The 23120-nt window shown below is 39.2% G+C and overlaps 1 protein-coding gene across 1 annotated transcript in view; it reads right to left on the bottom strand.

Annotated features, from left to right (window-relative positions):
- Positions 1-13220: 13220 nt before the first annotated feature.
- LOC121373763 (pyruvate kinase PKM-like) overlaps positions 13221-23120 on the bottom strand; it is a 98626-nt gene continuing 88726 nt past the window's right edge. Inside the window, 2 exon segments of the mRNA XM_041500519.1 lie at positions 13221-14927; positions 14930-15133. Of these exon segments, the coding sequence (XP_041356453.1) occupies positions 14812-14927; positions 14930-15133 (320 nt within the window). The 3' untranslated portion in view covers positions 13221-14811.

Genomic DNA, 23120 nt, shown 5'->3' with positions numbered 1-23120 from the left:
GCTATTTCTCGCTCCAGCCAGTGCACCACGACTGGTACATCAAAGGCTGTGGTATGTGCTATCATGTCTATGGGATGGTGCATATAAAACATCTGTTGCTGTTAATCGAAAAAGAGTAGCCCATGAAGTGGCGACAGCGGGTTTCCTCTCTCAATATATGTGTGGTCCTTAGCCATATGTCCTTAGCCATATAACCATAAATAAAATGTGTTGAGTGCGTCGTTAAATAAAACATTTATTCTACACATTCTTTGTATATAATATAAGTAGCCCCATAAGCATACGACACAGGGGACGGAGCAAAAACCAGCCTGCCCCTGTACAAAAACGGGAGCCCGTACGCCTATACTTTCCATCAGAATACTCCGGGGGGGGGGGGGGGGGGGGGGGGGGTGTTAGCTTGTCATCTGCTACTTCCGGTATTTATTTCGTCCTTCTGAGAGTTTTTAAGCTAAAACTTCAGCTGTGTCCATCATAAAATGCATGACAATTTTGGTCAGCAAGTAAAACGAAAGAGAAGCTTTAAGAAATATTTACTTTTTTGGGTAATTTTTATCCTGTATTACCAAAACCAGCCTGTCCCTCCCCCTCCCTTCATCCTACAAAAAAGGGAGCCCGTACGATTAACTCACGGACTAGAATTAAGAGAAATGTGGCATTTGCAACTACGATAACGTACCTTTAAATTATATTTTTCTTTATTGTGAAGGCAAGGTGTGGTGTTCATGTATGTTAATTAATTTAGCTCATGGGCGTACATGGGGGGGGGGGGGGGGTTTCGATCGACCCCCCCCCTGAAATCGCTTTTTTTATAATTTAATATATCTGACATTGATATCTGACATTATTATATTTACTCAACATAGAAATATATGCCCAATATCTCTGCAATCTATACTCTTCAAAAGAAGAAACGCAAAACCACATTGTCGTAACATTTGGAGAATTGATTTAATTATTGAATGGTGAGTCCGATAATTACCAAATGTTGCAGGATTGTTCACAATTCACTCTAGTCCATTGTGAGTAAGTGATAGGACACACCACCAAGGTCAAGGTCATCTGGAGTCAATACCGGGTGTGGCCTCCGCGTGTGTTGACAACTGCCTGGCACCGCCTGCCCATTGAAGCAACCAGAGTACGGATGACGTCCCGGGGGATGGTGGCCCACTCGGCCTGCAAGGCTGCTGCCAGCTCGGGCAGGGTCTGGGGCTGTGGTTGTCGCTGTCGGAGGCGTCGGTCCAACTCGTCCCTTAGATGCTCAATTGGGTTCAAATCCGGTGATATCGATGGCCAAGGAAGGACATTAATGTTGTTGTTCTGTAGGAAAGCCGTTGTGAGACGTGCTGTGTGAGGCCTGGCGTTGTCATGTTGGAACACTGCGTTGGCGTTGGCCATAACTGGAACGATGTGTGGCCGGAGGATCTGGTCAATGTAGCCCTGTGCATTCAGGTTGCCCTGCACGTGGACCAGGTCAGTTCTGCCAGTGTTTGAGATGGCTGCCCACACCATGACACTACCCCCGCCGAATCTGTCCACTTCCTGCACGCAGTTTGCCGCATAACGTTCACCACGACGCCTATACACGCGACATCTTCCATCATGACGTCGGAGCAGAAATCGGGACTCGTCACTGAACCACACCTGTCTCCATCGCAGTTGAGGCCATTGTCGATGAATCTGGCACCACTGCAGTCGGAGTCGACGGTGTTGTGGTGTTAAGATGACACCTCGAACTGGACGCCTGGCACGAATTCCTACCTCACGTAGGCGGTTCCGTACGGTCTGGTCGGATATCCTGCGCAAACCTGGTATTGCTGCGGCTGTGGAGGTGGCAGTAGTCAATCGTTCCCGAAGGTGGCGTACCCGGATGTAGCGGTCCTGCCCGGGGGGTAGTGACCCGTGGTCGACCGGATCTAGGGAGGTCACGTGTTGATCCATGTTGCTGGTAACGGTCCCACAGTCTGGAGATGGTGCTTGGGGACACATGGAATGCCCTGGCAACGGCCGTTCTGGATTCGCCTGCGTCTAGTCGGCCGATGGCATTGTTTCTCTGCGGTTCACTGAGACGTGGCATGTCCTGGATTGTCAACTGTCGGCCAGATACAGAGGCCAGGCAAGCGAACACCCTGCACTTTTATACTGTCGGTGTTCATGTTGCACGTGCAGACAACGCACGTGCAGTGGTGACATGGTTTGCACGTGGCTGCATTTTTGCGAATATTCACATTTTGGAACTTTATTGTACAGTAGCTGCGTTTTATCGAATGTAACCGTGGGAATGTGTTTGGGACATGCAATGACCTTATATTCACAAAGCATGAACCGGTAGGAAACATAAAATCGGAGTTATAACCCATTTCTACCCTTTTGCGTTTCTTTTTTTGAAGAGTATATTTTGGAACCCCCCTTTTCAAAATCCTATGTATTGGAACCCCCCTTTTCAAAATCCTATGTACGCCCATGTAGCTAGTCTGAAGGAAATCGGCCCATCCCTGCAGGAAAATTGCTGCACTATCTGGGAATGAATGTACGTTCCCGCTGCTGTTTTCAATCAGGTAATTGTTTCAACCATATGTTACCATAATCGCATTTGGGATGAGTTTGGCGGATGTTAATATAACTACGACCCGATGAATGGCCGATAGGAAGATGGCGGACACAATAGCCACCACATGTGTCAGCGGCAGCTACAGATACAACCTTGTAGATCAAAGGTTAACTTTATAATAAAATTGTTAAAGGTTCTCAGTGGCGGATCTAGAAAATCCATTGGGGAGGGGGGTGACATGAGGCGGAATGCCAAGGGAACTTTGAGGAAGGTTTGGAGGGGATCGTAAAAAAAAAGAGAAAATTAATATATAATAAGATTATAAATGTCGCAAATGTTTTTTTGTTGTTTTTTTTAATTATTATTATTATTATTTATTTATTTATTTTTTTTTTTTTTTTTTTTGGGGGGGGGGGGGGCTAGATCCGCCTCTGGTTCTATGTCAAATTTGCAATAATGGTGATTCCAGCAAAAAAAAAAAAAAATGTTTGCTTTGAAACATAAACACTTACAACTAAATAATTCCATTAAAATATATTTTAGGGTGGAATCTTGAGTATCACCCGTATTAACCAGTGACGTCACCGTTTTATGCGCACACATGCAGCACACTAATTGGGTTTTTTCCCCCTCAATTCTGTGCAGACAACTGACAAAGAAACAAAGATGGTGACCATGCTATATTTAGCCACAAATTATTCGGGGAAAACCCTTGTCCTCCAGTGGGGTCTACACTTTTAAAACATTATTATTGTTGAGTTAATTATGGCCATATTATGCTTGGCATCGATTATTTGTAGTTATTTATTACATATAAATGTGAAAATAACGAAAATATTGTACTTTCAACTTTAACATAGGACCGTTAAAGCCGCACGCCCTAGTTCCATCCAGCGAAAATAAATTATAATTTGTTTAATCTACAAACCTGTAACACACTTAGATCACGTTTTTATCAAATGGAGTGAAAAAGCAGGTTTTATATCGATAAATACCATGGAAATCCCCATGTCCCAATTGCTTGAAATAATTTTGAAAGTTAGTATTCTGATGTCACCGGTAGATGTGGCTCGAAGCACAACAATGCCTACGTCACGACAAATTTCACAGACTTGGGGTGCGTTCCTTTCACCTCTCCTGGACATGTTCCAACTGTTCTGTCCTGGTTGTGTCCCCTCTCCAGATATCGTAAGACTTAGCAAAATTATTGGTTTTAAGGGTTTGTAACGTTTTGTATTGAGACACTTACTTGTCTGAACTTTATTGTTACTGAAAATGTTCACGAACTGTGAAGAAATATCTCACAAATGAACAACAAGCAAACGACAAGAAATCGGATGTTGATTGCGCGAACCATGCACGAGAAAACAAACCGAACCAAAATGATAACGGTCACGTGGTATACCAACGTCTGTGACGTTTACACAGGAAGATTCCCTCTAAAAATAGATTGGACCTCGCTTGCTTAACGGTTTTTTCTCGAGTGCGGGCGGCATTTATGATTTTAAGAAATACAAAAAAATGCATTTCGTGGTTTTACAAACATCAGGATTACCAGCATTACCAAAAAGCACTTCAGGTGAATGGAAATGTGTATTCTAAATAAAGTGCAATTTTATTTGTGAAAAAAATGGGTTTAATAGCGAAAAACAACGCCGTAATGGTTAACAACTAGCCGTAATTAGAGCGTGTCCCTTTAAACGTTAACTTTACAATAAAACTGTTAACGGGACTAGACTATCCCGATTTTGTTACCATAGAAATTATAGTTAATTTAGACTACCGTCACGACGGAGTTGACAAACTTTCTGCTCTCACTTCTAAGACTGTCCTGTTGCTAGTCTGAGAGCTCTTACAACTTGATTCTCGTCGTATACAACTTCTAAGACTGTCCTGTTGCTAGTCTGAGAGCTCTTACAACTTGATTCTCGTCGTATACAACTTCTACGACTGTCCTGTTGCTAGTCTGAGAGCTCTTACAACTTGATTCTCGTCGTATACAACTTCTACTACTGTCCTGTTGCTAGTCTGAGAGCTCTTACAACTTGATTCTCGTCGTATACAACTTCTAAGACTGTCCTGTTGCTAGTCTGAGAGCTCTTACAACTTGATTCTCGTCGTATACAACTTCTACTACTGTCCTGTTGCTAGTCTGAGAGCTCTTACAACTTGATTCTCGTCGTATACAACTTCTAAGACTGTCCTGTTGCTAGTCTGAGAGCTCTTACAACTTGATTCTCGTCGTATACAACTTCTACGACTGTCCTGTTGCTAGTCTGAGAGCTCTTACAACTTGATTCTCGTCGTATACAACTTCTACTACTGTCCTGTTGCTAGTCTGAGAGCTCTTACAACTTGATTCTCGTCGTATACAACTTCTAAGACTGTCCTGTTGCTAGTCTGAGCGCTCTTACAACTTGATTCTCGTCGTATACAACTTCTACGACTGTCCTGTTGCTAGTCTGAGAGCTCTTACAACTTGATTCTCGTCGTATACAACTTCTACTACTGTCCTGTTGCTAGTCTGAGAGCTCTTACAACTTGATTCTCGTCGTATACAACTTCTAAGACTGTCCTGTTGCTAGTCTGAGCGCTCTTACAACTTGATTCTCGTCGTATACAACTTCTACGACTGTCCTGTTGCTAGTCTGAGAGCTCTTACAACTTGATTCTCGTCGTATACAACTTCTACTACTGTCCTGTTGCTAGTCTGAGAGCTCTTACAACTTGATTCTCGTCGTATACATGTATTTAATACGTAATTTACCGAAAAGGCTACGTTAGTCACAGCAAACTCAAGACATCAGTCTGTCAGGGGCGTAGAAAGGTGCCAAAAATTGGTGAGGGGTCGGGGTCGGGGTCGGGGGTGGGGATTTTGGCACACACACACACACATAAATACATGCAAAAATTCATCGCTTCTGCTACAAAGTGTGTGTGTGTGGGGTGGCATCCCCCCCCCCCCCCTTCCCGCTTCCTACGCCAGTGGCTGCTACAAGAAGTAATCGCATGTCACGTGGTGGTGTGGTGCCATAAACCGTATAAACCGGTCCACCTTTTCAAGTTGAACAGTGCAAACAAAATGAACAGAAATGCAGAACAGTCAAATTTGGTACAAAAACTGTTTAACAGTCTATTGTGTTGTGTATTGATGATGGTAAAATCGTCATTTTGATGCACAGCTTACTTGTAATGTTCTTTACAACAAAAAAAAAGAAAGAAAAAAAGGGGGGTGGGGAGGGGAACGAAAGAAAAAGTTAGTTTTCTTGACACCATTAGAGCGCATTGATGTATTAATAATTGGCTATTGGATGTCAAACATTATTTTACAGTCTTAGAGAGGAAACCTGCTACATAATGTTTCCATTAGTAGCAAGGCATCTTTTACGTGCACCATCCCACAGATAGGAAGGAAATGTTTTATTTAACAACGCACCCAACACAACCCACAGATAGGAAAGCACATACCACGGCCTTTGATATAGGCCAACCAGTCGTGGTGCACTGGATGGAGCGAGAAATAGCCCATTGGGCTCACTGGTGGGGATCGATGCTAGACCGACCGCGCATCAAGCAAGCGCGTTACCACTGGCCTACGTCCCGACCTTTTGTTCTTTACTCACTATATCGACTATTTAGTGTGAAAGCACAAAGAAAACCAACCACAATCAGTTATACACTAATTGTTTTAAATCACTCACTATATCGACTATTTAGTGTGAAAGCACAAAGAAAACCAACCACAATCAGTTATACACTAATTGTTTTAAATCACTCACTATATCGACTATTTAGTGTGAAAGCACAAAGAAAACCAACCACAATCAGTTATACACTAATTGTTTTTATTTCTTCACAAGTCTTGTTTACAGCACTATAAAGTATATATATATACATTCAACAATCCTAAAAATAAATAATATGGCCCAGCCAAACAACAGAAATGGATAAGCAACAAGAGACATTTTAGAAGAAGAAGAAAACCCCCCATGATAGGGGATCTCATTCTGCAATGAAGTAAGTGTTCAAAGCATATCCATTAAAGCCACAGACACTAGTTTTTTGGCAAAGTAATTACTAAGATCTGAGATTACTGAACAAAAAGAAATAAAAATAGTTTTAATATATGAAAGGTCCACGGGAATATTAAACCTGTGATGTAAGATTTTTAGTAAGGTGATATTTTGTTTTAATTTTCACGTTTACAACTCTGCAATTGTGGAATATTAATTTAATGCCTAAGAAAGCAAAATTTACCAACTACTTTTAATGGCCTACCATAATTATAGGTTTTTAATTTAGTGTGTCATTGTGACCTTGACATATACGGCCGTTATGATACTGATTGACTTTAAAATGTATAGACCTTTTATATCAAAATTTTAAAAAATAATAATTAAATAGTCCGATCCTCTCTTCTTTCTCTTATTTATTTTTGGACTGTCCTAAAATGCTCCAAATTCTGCCAATTTCAAAATGCCACTAAATATTTGGCTGAGCAGTTAATTCCTTTTTATTTTTAGCTTGTTAACTTTTTATTTTATTTTTTAAATTTTTGGACTTTGTCCTAAAATGCTCCAAATTCTGCCAATTTCAAACTCTACCCCCCCCCCCCCCCCCCCCCCCCCCCCCCCCTTCTGTCCTGGACCCAGTCACTGGTGAAGACAGATATTGTGCCCAGATGATATGTGTTTGAACCTTAATTGGATATCCAGTCCAATCCGATACTGACAGTCTGTTTGGACATAACAGGTTATTGCCGTGGACTCTTCATATATTTTGTTCATGATATAATTAATTTGGTACATAGACTGTTTAACAAAGATATTGATAATTTTAACAAATATATTGATAATTTTAACAGATACAAAAACTAATGAGATTCAAAGTGAAATAACTTAAAAATAAAATTAATGAAAAACTAATTTAATATTAAATTTTAACTTTTCATTTTCTGTTCAGTATAGCTTTAACTATTACAGCTTTTTTCAATGTTAACTTGGACAATACATACAAGTTGATAAAAAAAAATTAATTCTTCTTTTTTTCAACAAAATGATCAATTTTGGCGAAGTTTGTTCTTGTGTTTGTAGTAGCACAAAATACATTTTATACAAAATAAAGTATGTATATTTCTTTAAAACTAGACTTGGTGGTTTTAAAGAAAACAATCAGTGGCTTGCTTAATTCATACGGAAAAAAAATGTATATACAAAAATAAATAAGATAAACATTAGTAACCTAAATAATTTAAGTAGCCACAATATATTTAATTATACTTGTTTCAGCTGTTACTTTATAATAATTTGATATGAACGTACATGTATTTTGTTAGATAATATTGTTATTGGTAATACATATACATGTATGTCTGTCTGTCTGTCTATATATATAAAGGTACATTTTAAATTATAATTCTTACCAATTCCTTCATGGAGAATAATTATAAATCTAAGTTTCTTTCTAAATCTATTTGTTAATTTATTTATTTGTTAAATCATCCTCCTCCTTGTCAAAATGTAAAAAAAAGACTTTTATTTAATGGAAATTAACTAGAATTATTTGATTTTAATTTGCGGAAAATGACCAGGTATTGAACAAACAAACAAAAAAAAGACAGGGAAATGAAGATAACAAAAAATAATATTGTACTACTCTTATTGTGTCCCAGATCAGGCTTCTGGCTATCCAGAGACCCGGGACAGACATGCTCGAAACCGTAGTCGTACAGGAGCATGTTAAACTATATTGGACTTGTACTACTTTGATTTTTAAATCTTGGCCAATATGGGTAATAATTTCATTACTGACAAATCGACACAAAGAACAAGAGATTTGATTCGTCGATTGAGACAACAATAGATTTGATTTTCTTGACAGTTTTGAGAAATACTTTTTACTTGGTCCATGTAGTGGGTGTCCAGATTAACAGGTGTTCACTGTTCTTTATTACTCGTTTAATTCAGTGTAAAATTAGCTTTGGTATAATATATTATTATGACAATAAAAGCTACCATGAAAATGAGAATTTCCCCAAGTTTAGCTTCAATGAATGAGTTTGTGTTATAGAAATGTGATATCTCATAGGCTGATAGACTAATAGAGATTTTGACGAACTGAAGCTCCAATGAAAATGAGATATTAACAAGTTTAGCTATAATGAACGACCATTTGAGTTTGTGTTATATAATTTAATATGATAGAGTCCTGTAGACTGAAGGACTACCGGTAGTAGAACTTCTGACAAACCTTTTTCGCTAATGCTTGTCTACAAACTAAGGTCCATAAAAGTCATTCTTCGCACTCTTGTTTTGGCTTCGTACAAAATAAATATAGCATATCTAATGGAATTTTTTTTAATGATATATTTGACGAATGGTACTTTTTTTTTCACCCCAATCTTTTAAAACTTAAACTTAATATTTTGTCTAAAATTATGAAAAATCAGAAAACATACAGCCATGTAAACTAGTTATCTGCTCTCATAACTGATTCCACAGGGGTTAAGAGTAGTAGACGAGTTTTTATTTTAATGTGGCGAATACAGCTAATTCTAAATTTGGATGACATCACTTTGCATCTCCTTACAATAACAATAAACTGGATGCATGATGTTTCCGTTTTAAGAACACTGCAAATATTCTAGTGCAAAATTGCTGTTGAAAATATTTTGTCTGAACAATACTAATGCACATGAATGTTTGAACAAAATCTTGTGATGAAAAAATTGTACCATTTAATTTTAAGAAATATGGATTTGAAGTGAAAGTACCGCTGGATATGTTTTACATATATTGTATACGAAGCCAAAACAAGGGTGTGAAGAGTGATCGTCTTCGACCGTTATAATTTTTCAGTTCTGGGACCTCATTCACTAAACTCTCACAACTTATAGTGATCTCGCAGTGCAATGCTAAAAGACTTACAAAGAGGATGCTTTGTTGTCTAGCAGAGCCTAAGAGAACTTTGTGAATTATGCCCCATATCTCTATAGTGCAATGCTAAAAGACTTACAAAGAGGATGCTTTGTTGTCTAGCAGAGCCTAAGAGAACTTTGTGAATTACGCCCCTGGACCATGTACGTATCAAGTAAAACCAGACAGAAAACATTTTTAATAGCAATAATATGTACCGAGATTTACTTCCTAGTTTACTTTCAACAAAAACAAAACAAACAAAACAAACCAAAACAAAACACAACAGGGCCCATATTTTCAAAGCCATTTTAGCGCTACGAAATCGTAAAACCATCGTAGGTTGTGACGTCACTACAATACACGCCATAGTGACGTCATAGCTTACGATGGTTTTATGATTTCGTAGGCTAAGATTGCTTCGAAAATATGGGTCGAGGGCCATTTCATATGTATGTAATGATCTCCTTTCTGTCCTGCTGATAAAATTCTCTTCATTGCAAATGCTGTTTAAATGCCTAAAGATTGTAGACACAGAAAGCTATATATAAACAGCAATGGGCTATCTACATGGTTCTTACACTTGACAAAACATAAATTTCAAGCACATTTCCAGGACTTTTCCATTCCAGGACATTTATTAGTTTTTTTCTGAACATGAAATGTTCAATCAATGAATGTTTTTATAACAAATTGTTGTCTGAATTTAGAAAGGTTATAAGGAGAACAAAAGTAAAGATGCAAACACAAAATAAGCAACCAAATTTTTGGCCTAAATTTCGAGGACAATATATTAAATCATGTTTACGATTCTGGCGGAATGCTAAAAAACCCCACCCCACCCCACCTGAAATTCAATGCCTGAAAAAAGTCACCACATTTTCTTTTGCTAGTAAGCACGAAACAAAAATCATAAGACAAAAGAAAAAGACAAAAAAGACGAAAAATCAACACACGACTAAACATGATTACTAAGCATAATACTTGTGATTCGGTGTATTCCTAATAACTATATATACCTCTAATGGTCTGTCTAATTCTAAGTAGCAATCTCTCTACGAGTAACTTACACAATTTATACTCAGCTATCAATTATTTAAGTATATTCTACACTAACTGGTATAGCTAGGATTTCATTGTTCTTGTTTTTCTTTTTTGGGGGAGCACCCATATTTGGAGATGGGGCACCCACACTGCTTTGGGTTGGGAGATGGGGTGGGGGGAAAGAGGTGTGATGGAGGGGGTGCCATGCCCCACCCCACCCACCCTGGCTACACTAGTGTATGCACTTGACTAACAATCTTCATTCATGATTCACTTGCAAATAAAGCTAACATTTGACTTCAGGTACCGTTCACTAAAATGTAATAACAGTAAATCACAAAAATTAAATTTTAAGTCAATAACCATAACGATGTGCAAAACTAGCTAAATGTTACAGACATCAACTATCGGTATCTGTAACAGTGTAACAGTGTGGTGGTTGCAAATACCTCTCCCAGTATCTACATTCTGTTAGTGAAAGGTACACACAAAGTCTGACACAATTGTTCTCACAAAACACATGAAATACTTATAAATTTCTCTAAATCACAATAAATAGAACCACTATACTGTTATTGCAATGAAGTACATGTATCACAATTTTTAACCTAATTTTTTCAATATATAATTTTATATATATATATATATATATATATATATATATATATATATATATATAAAGAGTTTCATCGCAAAACGCGATATTGTGCGAAAACCACTCCTACACTGTTCACATGTAGACAAACACAAGTTCAAATTCAGTTTTTAGCAAAACGCGATACGATCGTCTGAAGATGGATAATATATCGCAGATTACAGAGAAAATGGCGTAGTGTTTATGGTGGTTTGGATTCGGTGTGTATAGTGGCGTTTATCGCGTTTTGCGATGAACTTCTTAATATATATATATATATTGCAGAATTTGTTTTAAAATATATATATAAAACAAACTGTAACAGAAGTTTACTATGATTAATAAAATTAATGCTGCAAGAGTAATTTGTATATATGAAATATGGAGATGAAAGTAGTTTATGAAAAAACCCCAAATCAGGTTCCGAGATTGGCTCAAGGGTTAGGGTTGTAAAATGGTCTAAAATGACCCCCCCCCCCCCAACCCTTCCCCCCAATCCCACCACATTCAGATACATGTAAGTTCTGAATACATCTTGAACAGACGTTGGTAAACTCGGAAACACTGTATACAAACGAATAAACACACAGGGTTCATCTCTGGGGTTCTAACCTTTGAAGACAATAAAAATCAATTTAACAACAGTCAAACCTGCTCTAGCGGCTACCTGTATCAAACGGTCACCTGTCTTAAAAGGCCACTTTTTAATACCCACACAGTGGCTGCTCAACACTGCACAGCTATACGTGTATGTAGGCTTGACCTCACTTTTACATAATCTTCTTTTTAAGTTAACAACAAAATTAAAATCTGATTTTCGTGCAATGACATCACATTTTGGTGTTGTATTTAAATGACTACAACACATACATAGAAGCGTATGAACATGACTGTACAATAAACACTCAATTTGTTTTTAAAGGGATAAAATGACACGGGACCACAAAATACATCTGTAACACTTTGTAGTGCCTTAATTGAAGAGAAACTTCACTACTTGCAGGCGTCTTTAACTGGTGCAGGAAGAGGCTGTCAATTATAGGAAGTTAAGTTGGTGGTGTTTTTCTTTTATTTTGTTTTCTTGTTTTTTTTGGGGGGGGTGGGGTGGGGTGGGGTGGGGTGGGGTGGGGGGCATGTCAGGCTGGAAAATACATTAAATACCCCCCACCCCCCGAAGCCTCTGCTTTAACTTTTTCATCAAAGAACACAGATATAAAAAAGAAAAGAAAAAGAAGCTTTAAGATCAACAATTTTACCTCACACAATCTCGGAGTTTGCCAGTTACTGAATCAAGGGCAGAAGTGGGTTGAAGTAGAGGCAAGTTTGGGTGGGTGGGTAGGACGGGAACACCAAAATTTAAGTCTGGCCGTATCTTAAGAGGCAAAAGATAAACAAATAATTGAATTGTTTTATTATCACCACTGAGTGAAAACAAAGAAAGACCCCCCCCCCCCCCCCCCCCCCCCCCCCCCCCCCCACCCAGCTTGGAGCATTCTAAAAATCTATTTTGACCAAGAAGCAAAAATCACAGAGAAAAATCACAGCTAATGCTAGTAACAGTACTTTTTATTGGTTTATTTTGACCAATCAGTGGAAAGAACACAGTTCACTACAGCTATCAGTAAATTCCTTTTCTCTCTTTTGTTCAGTAAGTGAAAAGAAAAAACAAACAAACAAAATAATAATGAATGTGGCATGTTCACCATAAGTACCTGATAAAAATCTCGGCAACATGTCTATGTAACCCTAGTAACAGTACTCCGTATTGGTTTATTTTGGCCAATCAGTGAGAACAATACAGTACACTACAGCTAAAAAAAATGAACTTTGTTTTGTTTAACGACACCACTAGAGCACATTGATTTATTAATCATTGGCTATTGGACGTAAAAATTTGGTAATTTTGACAAATAGTCTTAGAGAGGAAACCTACTACATTTTTCCATTAGTAGCAAGTGGTGGATCCAGAAAATCCATTTGGGGGGGGGGGGGGGGGGGGGGGGGGGGGGGGGGCAATGACATGAGGCAGAATCCCAAGGGAACTTTGGGGGAGGTTTGGAGGGGGATCGTAAAAAAATTAAAATTAATATATAATAAAATTATAACTGTTGCAGAATTTAGAGGGAACTGCCACCCACCCCCACCCCTAGATCCGCCTCTGGCAGCAAGGGATCTTTTATATGCACAGACAGGATAGTACAGCTAAATACCTTCTTATTATGTTCAGTAAGAGAAAAGAAAAACAGAAAACACACCAAAAAAAACCCTGCCAAACATTCCACGTGGCTTTGTTACTTTGAACTTCCACATAAAATTCTATAGACAAACTACAAGATAAATTAAGCAGCAATTTAACAGCAAATTCAATGACAACACAAGACAAGGAATACATGTAGGGAGGGGGGAAATGCATACTATACTACAAAGAACATGTCATATATTTAACATGTTAAATGTAACACTGCTATACATATATATCAAAACACTAAGGACCGAATTTACAAAGCCTGTTTTCGTATTACACACGCATGTAACTATAATAATTATATTTTCAAGGCTTAAATACCTGTGTTTAAGAGAAACAGGTTTTCGTAGATTCGGTACAGTATGTACATGTCCCTGTTTTCTTTTAATCCATTCTGCAGACACATTGCCAAATAAACCAAAATCTGTAACGCTATATTACAGTCAAATACAATACCGGCAAATACATAAGAAAAACAGAAAGATGCAGTTATGCAGGATACCACAAAGAAAGAACACACCAGATATTTTAGGGTGTCAAATGTATCATGCATGTAATATCTGAAATGCTGATCTCATTTTTATCGACTCTGCTAGCATACGTTACCAATAAAACTAAATCTGTAACGCTATATTACAGTCAAATACAATACCGGCAAATACATCAGAAAACAGAATTGATAAAAAAAGCGCAGTTATATTGGGTACCACAAAGAAAAACACACATCATATATTTTAGGGTGTCAAATGTATCACGCATGTAACATATCGAAACACTGAAATGCTGATCTCATTTTTATCGACTGCTAACATATGTTACCAATAAAACAAAATTTGTTACAGTATATTAACTTCAAATATAATACCGACAAATAGAAAATATAGGGTACGTAATCACGGCATGTTCACTAGGTGTCAACAGAGCGATTTTAGTTGGCGTCTGTTGCCTCCATCATCTACAGGCGTGTTCATCAGTCTTATAATTACACACGTCATGGAGTTCAGCAGGGCTCAAAACTTCATAGAGAGGAGGCAGCAAATCAGTCAGATACACATGTACTATAAGCATAAACTTTAGCACTTCAGTCATGTACATGTATAGGATATGTTGGCTGGTGAGTAAAAGCTCTGGCTAGTGAAGAAAAACAATTCTTCACCAGCCAACTGGCGAGTAAATATAAAGCTCTATTTCGCACCTGTTCAAAAAGCGTGTAACTTTTAAAAAAAAGACATCATTAATGAAGCTGTGAAAAAATCCCTTATAACCCTGTGAGTATTAGTCCTGGCTATTGAATGTTTTCTGTAACCAAATGACAAGTTAACACCCTGTTTCAAACTTTAAAAAATCTGACATCACTAAATGAAAAGCCTGTGTAAGACGCCCTATATAATTAACCCTGCTGTTAACTGTGTAAAACCTACACCTAGAAGAACTTTACACCCGGCTCCCCTTCATCCTGGACCGTCACCGAGACGTCGCTTTCTGTCGAGGGGAGCGAATCGGCCGACTGGATCTTGGCGAAGCTCGGGACACTGTTCAGCCGACGATAGGGGGAAGTAACTCCTTGTCCTTCATGTCGGCCGCGGTGATGATGCGCATGGTATTGGTCGAGCCTGCCCCCGGTTTCCACCCTGTCAGCACGATCACCGGTTCGCCGGCGCGCACGAAACCGCGGTCGATGCTGAAGCCGATCGCACGCCAGATTCGCCGGTCTACGTCGGCGGTCCATTCATTCATACGGGACTCTGCGAATAAGAGATAAATAAATAAATCATGAGCATTATTGTTCAAGAGCGAAGAAAATAATTCAAAATAAAACACACACTTTCAGTTCTATTATTAGTAGATATGTTTCAAATTTAATTATAAGGTTTGTTTGTCGTTAATATTCCATTTGTTCATGTGGACAGGGGTGTGTGGGGGGGGGGGGGGGGGCTCTGTGAATAAGAGATAAATAAATTATGAGAAGACGAGGAAAAGAAAACGAAGGTTTGTTTAAACAAAACATTAGTGCATTAAAGGGTCATACCCTAGTTTTTAAACACTAAGGTATATTTTTGACTATTAGAGCCGTTTTTTACAACTGAAATCATACTTTACTTAGATTTTATGGTTTTGATTATCCATTTCCGTACATTCAAAGTGTTTTTCGTCATCCTGGTTTTTTTAATATTACAAAATGAATTTCTCATATTTTAAAAAATGCACGTGCGTCTGAGAAGTAACATATATAGAGTACAGTTTTAATATAGTTTTAGAGGGTATTTCAACATTTCAAAGTCACAGACTCATGTTTTATTCAATTGTAACTTTATTCAAATGTGTTACAGGTTTGTAGATTAAATAAACTTAGTGTTAATTTTCATGGATTGAAACTAGGGCCTGTCCCTTTAAGAAAATAACGGTCCCATTTGGCGATCTGGCGACTGTGAGTTTGGGGCCCTGGATGTATCGTGACGTGTTTCCTGTATCACCAGATACATGTAGATATCGTATTATTTACAGCACCTTCAACCTATTTTAAGGAAGGTACATGTACATGTATGTATGTAACAAAATAAAAAATAAATGATATATTGCAAGATGAAATTTATTATTTAAAACCAGAAAAAACTGATCACTAGTTTTATATATGGCAACACTGAATGTCAATACACAGCCCCGGTAGGTAGCTTGAATTTTTTTTTATGCTTAGAAAATAACGATTTCCCGGGAGAAACGTTTTTCCCGCAGGAGGCTTGATCAAATACCGGGGAGTCTCCCGTGAAATCAAATACCGGGGAGTCTCTCATGGAATCAAATACCGGGGAATCTCTCGTGGAATCAAATACCGGGAGTCTCTCGTGGAATCAAATACCGGGAGTCTCTCGTGGAATCAAATACCGGGAGGCTCCCGTGGAATCAAATACCGGGAGGCTCCCGTGGAATCAAATACCGGGAGTCTCCCGTGGAATCAAATACCGGGAGTCTCCCGTGGAATCAAATACCGGGAGTCTCCCGTGGAATCAAATACCGGGGAGTCTCTCGTGGAATCAAATACCGGGAGTCTCTCGTGGAATCAAATACCGGGAGTCTCCCGTGGAATCAAATACCGGGGAGTCTCTCGTGGAATCAAATACCGGGGAGTCTCCCATGGAATCAAATACCGGGGAATCTCTCGTGGAATCAAATACCGGGGAATCTCTCATGGAATCAAATACCGGGAGTCTCCCGTGGAATCAAATACCGGGGAGTCTCTCATGGAATCAAATACCGGGGAGTCTCTCATGGAATCAAATACCGGGGAGTCTCTCATGGAATCAAATACCGGGAGTCTCCCGTGGAATCAAATACCGGGGAGTCTCTCATGGAATCAAATACCGGGAGTCTCATGGAATCAAATACCGGGAGTCTCTCGTGGAATCAAATACCGGGAGTCTCTCGTGGAATCAAATACCGGGAGTCTCTCGTGGAATCAAATAATGGGGAGTCTCTCGTGGAATCAAATACCGGGAGTCTCCCGTGGAATCAAATACCGGGAGTCTCCCGTGGAATCAAATACCGGGAGTCTCCCGTGGAATCAAATACCGGGAGTCTCCCGTGGAATCAAATACTGGGGAGTCTCTCATGGAATCAAATACCGGGAGTCTCATGGAATCAAATATCGGGAGTCTCCCGTGGAATCAAATACCGGGGAGTCTCTCATGGAATCAAATACTGGGAGTCTCTCATGGAATCAAATACCGGGAGTTTCCCGTGGAATCAAATACCGGGGAGTCTCTCGTGGAATCAAATACCGGGAGTCTCTCATGGAATCAAATACCGGGAGTCTCTCATGGAATCAAATACCGGGAGTCTCCCGTGGAATCCGGGACGGTTCACAGATCTGCACTAATGTGAGACCCTTCCTTTTATCACATCTTTGAACAGTTAAGAAAAACAGTCAAATCAAGATATCGGAATTTCCAACTTGAAATTTCGAAATTACTGAAATGTATTTGTGAAGACTGGGTGTATTATAATACATATTATTTACTCTTTGCATCAAGAACTATTGGTACAGAAATAGTACTTCACATCCCTACAAATAACACTGGCCAACTGATATCACATGGGGACAAGAGATGAACGTGTGACAATAGTATTCAAAATTTACAAAACATCGAGGATGGGGAAAGGATGATTTTTTTTATTATTCAACAACATACTCAACACATTTTATGTACGCTTATATGGCATCAGACATATGGTTAAGGACCACACAGATATTGAGAGGAAACCCGCTATTGCCACTACTATTAGCAGCAAGGGATCTTTTATATGCACCATCCCACGACCATTGATATACCAGTCATGGTGCACTGGCTGGAACAAGAAATAGCTCAATGGGCCCATTGACGGGGATTGATCCCAGACTGACCGCGCATCAAGTGAGCGCTTTACCACTGGGCTATGTCTCACCCTCGGGGGGGGGGGGGGGGGGGGAGAGAAAGAGTTAAATGATTTATTTTTCATTATTTAATTTAGATGAATAGTTCCTTTATGATAACAATAAATATCTCTTTAGAAAACAACCTGTGATTTAACACATATTCAACATTCATTTAATAGTAAAGAGAAACAAAAAGGATAGTAATGTAAAAGCTATAATAACAATTTAAATGAGTAACACTGATAGTAATGTAAAAGCTATAATAACAATTTAAATGAGTAACACTGATAGTAATGTAAAAGCTATAATATTTAATAACAATTTAAATGAGTAACACTGATAGTAATGTAAAAGCTATAATAACAATTTAAATGAGTAACACTGATAGTAATGTAAAAGCTATAATAACAATTTAAATGAGTAACACTGATTGTTATTATAGCTTTTACATTACTATTTAAATGAGTAACACTGAAAAAGAAAAGAAAAGAAGAAACAAAAAACCCAACAAAAAATTAAATAAAACTCAATGAATTTCAAATCAGTTTACACAAACCTTAAATGAGGTAGTTGTCAGTATCTTATTGTATTCTTTAAACAAAACAAAAAGCCACTAAAACCCCTATCCCCCCCCCCCCCCCCCCCCCCAACAAAAACCCTCAACAACAAACAAAAACGCTGACAAAAAAAACCCCCAACAATTCCACCCACCACCATAAAGCAAAAAACAACAAGAACTAGCAACACAAACTGCTGAACAAGAAAAACAAAGCAAACAAACAATCAATAAAACCCAAATCTGTTTGGTTTTTTAAAAGCTTTAAAAACAGAATTAACAAAGTGAATACAAGGTGAAACGCCTTCCAAAATGTTCACTATTCAAATAAGACATCCGACTCTATGCTTATAAAATCAAAAGTCTCAACTCAATAACTTAGCACATACAACAACAAAAAAGCATGTACTGTGATTAAGGAAGGAATTTTTTTATTTAATGACGCACTCAACACATTTTATTTACGATTATATATGGCGTCAGACATAATGTTAAGGACCACACATATACTGAGAGAGGAAATCTGCTGTCGCCACTTCATGAGCTACTCTTTTCCATTAGCAGCAAGGGATCTTTTATATGCACCATCCCATAGACAGGATAGCACATACCACGACCTTTGTTATTCCAGTTGTGGAGCACTGGCTGGAATGAGAAATAGTCCAATGGGTCCACCGACGGGGATTGATCCTAGGTACTGTGATTAATTTCAGCAGACGTATTGTCAAGTCTTGAGTTTTATAAAGCACAGACAGGGTTTCTGTCAGAGGATAAAATGGGTATGGCGCCATACTCAAATTGTTTTGCATATTTTTTTTATTTTTAAATTAGCTTTTTGACAAAAATTAATTACTCTTATCAATACTGTATGACTTTCTTAAAGATAACCCTAAATTTAACCCATTTTCTTTCTAGGTGAGTCCCTAGACTGGTTGCATTAATTTCCATAGCGCCATACCCAAACATTTCTTTCTGGCACAAACACTGCATGATTTATACATCCTGGAGCATAAATCCTAAAAACTTGTCACCATGCATACAGGCTTTTGCTAAGCCACTGGCCTCAGTGGTGTAGTGGTTAAGTCAGGGCTTGACCTTGAGAATTTGTCTTCCACTCCAATTTTTAAAAGAATTGCCATGGATGAAACAGCCCACCGATATTTTGCCTGGCTATGGCAATTTTTTAAAAAGTGACATTTGCATGAAATAAAACATGACTGAAACGTTATTTTGCTGTATGTAAACATATTTCAAATGTGCAAATGTTAAATACTGGCAGAAGTTTGTTTGTTTTTGTTTAACGACACCACTAGAACATACTGATTTATTAATCATCGGCTATTGGATGTCAAACAAATGGTCATTTTGACACAGCCTTAGAGAGGAAACCCGCTATATTTTGTCATCAGTAACAAGGGATCTTTTATATGCACCATCCCACAGAACCAAATAGCACTAAATACTGGCAGATACATTTTGTCATCAGTAACAAGCGATCTTTTATATGCACCATCCCACAGAACCAAATAGCACTAAATACTGGCAGATACATTTTGTCATCAGTAACAAGCGATCTTTTATATGCACCATCCCACAGAACCAAATAGCACTAAATACTGGCAGATACATTTTATCCTTGTTGAGCTCTCAACCTACGGCAATTTATATCTCAGCGACGGCAATTAAGTTTGAGCCGTGTTAAGCCATCCAATTTAAGGCTGGTAGATACTGTGTTTGCATCCTGGTACTGGCTCCCACCCAGAGCGAGTTTTAACGACTCAATGGGTCGTGCCTTGTGATCATGGGAACCTGTTTCTAGGTTCCGTTGACTAATCTTATAGACAGGACAGCATATACATCATCCATTGCCTTTAATGATCCAGCATCCCATCGAAACTTGGATCATCTTGGCTCCAAAGAAGGAAATGTTTTATTTAACTACACACTCAACACATTTTATTTACGGTTATATGGTGTCAGACATATGGTTTAGGACCACACAAATACTGAGAGAGGAAACCCGTTGTCGCCACTTCATGGGCTACTCTTTTCGATTAACAACAAGAGATATTTTATATACAACATCCCATAGACAGGATAGTACATACCATAGCCTTTATTACACCAGTTGTGGAGCACTGGCTGGAATGAGAAATAGCCCAACGGGGCCACCGACGAGGATCGATCCTAAACCGACCGCGCATCAAGCGAGCACTTTACTACTGGGCTACGTCTCGCCTCGGCTCCAAAGAGGATTCTTTAAGTAGCCCACTGTACAACTCTCCAAATCTCAGGTGATTGTTCTACCACTACAGAAATTACCATCGCCCTCCAAAGAGGATTCTTTAAGTAGCCCACTGTACAACTCTCCAAACCTCAGGTGATTGTTCTACCACTACAGAAATTACCATCGCCCTCCAAAGAGGATTCTTTAAGCAGCCCACTGTACAACTCTCCAAACCTCAGGTGATTGTTCTACCACTACAGAAATTACCATCGCCCTTCAAAGAGGATTCTTTAAGTAGCCCACTGTACAACTCTCCAAATCTCAGGTGATTGTTCTACCACTACAGAAATTACCATCACCCTCCAAAGCGGATTCTTTAAGTAGCCCACTGTACAACTCTCCAAACCTCAGGTGATTGTTCTACCACTACAGAAATTACCATCGCCCTTCAAAGAGGATTCTTTAAGGAGCCCACTGTACAACTCTCCAAACCTCAGGTGATTGTTCTACCACTACAGAAATTACCATCGCCCTCCAAAGAGGATTCTTTAAGTAGCCCACTGTACAACTCTCCAAACCTCAGGTGATTGTTCTACCACTACAGAAATTACCATCACCCTACAAAGAGGATTCTTTAAGCAGCCCACTGTACAACTCTCCAAACCTCAGGTGATTGTTCTACCACTACAGAAATTACCATCACCCTCCAAAGAGGATTCTTTAAGCAGCCCACTGTACAACTCTCCAAACCTCAGGTGATTGTTCTACCACTACAGAAATTACCATCGCCCTCCAAAGAGGATTCTTTAAGCAGCCCACTGTACAACTCTCCAAACCTCAGGTGATTGTTCTACCACTACAGAAATTACCATCGCCCTCCAAAGAGGATTCTTTAAGCAGCCCACTGTACAACTCTCCAAACCTCAGGTGATTGTTCTACCACTACAGAAATTACCATCGCCCTCCAAAGAGGATTCTTTAAGTAGCCCACTGTACAACTCTCCAAACCTCAGGTGATTGTTCTACCACTACAGAAATTACCATCGCCCTCCAAAGAGGATTCTTTAAGCAGCCCACTGTACAACTCTCCAAACCTCAGGTGATTGTTCTACCACTACAGAAATTACCATCGCCCTTCAAAGAGGATTCTTTAAGCAGCCCACTGTACAACTCTCCAAACCTCAGGTGATTGTTCTACCACTACAGAAATTACCATCGCCCTCCAAAGAGGATGCTTTAAGTAGCCCACTGTACAACTCTCCAAACCTCAGGTGATTGTTCTACCACTACAGAAATTACCATCGCCCTCCAAAGAGGATTCTTTAAGTAGCCCACTGTACAACTCTCCAAACCTCAGGTGATTGTTCTACCACTACAGAAATTACCATCGCCCTCCAAAGAGGATTCTTTAAGCAGCCCACTGTACAACTCTCCAAACCTCAGGTGATTGTTCTACCACTACAGAAATTACCATCGCCCTTCAAAGAGGATTCTTTAAGCAGCCCACTGTACAACTCTCCAAACCTCAGGTGATTGTTCTACCACTACAGAAATTACCATCGCCCTTCAAAGAGGATTCTTTAAGCAGCCCACTGTACAACTCTCCAAACCTCAGGTGATTGTTCTACCACTACAGAAATTACCATCGCCCTTCAAAGAGGATTCTTTAAGCAGCCCACTGTACAACTCTCCAAACCTCAGATGATTGTTCTACCACTACAGAAATTACCATCGCCCTCCAAAGAGGATTCTTTAAGCAGCCCACTGTACAACTCTCCAAACCTCAGGTGATTGTTCTACCACTACAGAAATTACCATCGCCCTCCAAAGAGGATTCTTTAAGCAGCCCACTGTACAACTCTCCAAACCTCAGGTGATTGTTCTACCACTACAGAAATTACCATCGCCCTTCAAAGAGGATTCTTTAAGCAGCCCACTGTACAACTCTCCAAACCTCAGGTGATTGTTCTACCACTACAGAAATTACCATCACCCTCCAAAGAGGATTCTTTAAGCAGCCCACTGTACAACTCTCCAAACCTCAGGTGATTGTTCTACCACTACAGAAATTACCATCACCCTCCAAAGAGGATGCTTTAAGCAGCCCACTGTACAACTCTCCAAATCTCAGGTGATTGTTCTACCACTACAGAAATTACCATCACCCTCCAAAGAGGATTCTTTAAGTAGCCCACTGTACAACTCTCCAAACTTCAGGTGATTGTTCTACCACTACAGAAATTACCATCACCCTCCAAAGAGGATTCTTTAAGTAGCCCACTGTACAACTCTCCAAACCTCAGGTGATTGTTCTACCACTACAGAAATTACCATCGCCCTCCAAAGAGGATTCTTTAAGCAGCCCACTGTACAACTCTCCAAACCTCAGGTGATTGTTCTACCACTACAGAAATTACCATCGCCCTTCAAAGAGGATTCTTTAAGCAGCCCACTGTACAACTCTCCAAACCTCAGGTGATTGTTCTACCACTACAGAAATTACCATCGGATTCTTTAAGTAGCCCACTGTACAACTCT

The sequence above is a fragment of the Gigantopelta aegis genome, chromosome 5 (genome assembly GCF_016097555.1).
Source record: "Gigantopelta aegis isolate Gae_Host chromosome 5, Gae_host_genome, whole genome shotgun sequence".
Taxonomy (NCBI): domain Eukaryota; kingdom Metazoa; phylum Mollusca; class Gastropoda; order Neomphalida; family Peltospiridae; genus Gigantopelta; species Gigantopelta aegis.
The sequence above is the reverse complement of the archived record's forward strand: the minus strand, read 5'-3'. Positions and strand labels throughout refer to the sequence as shown.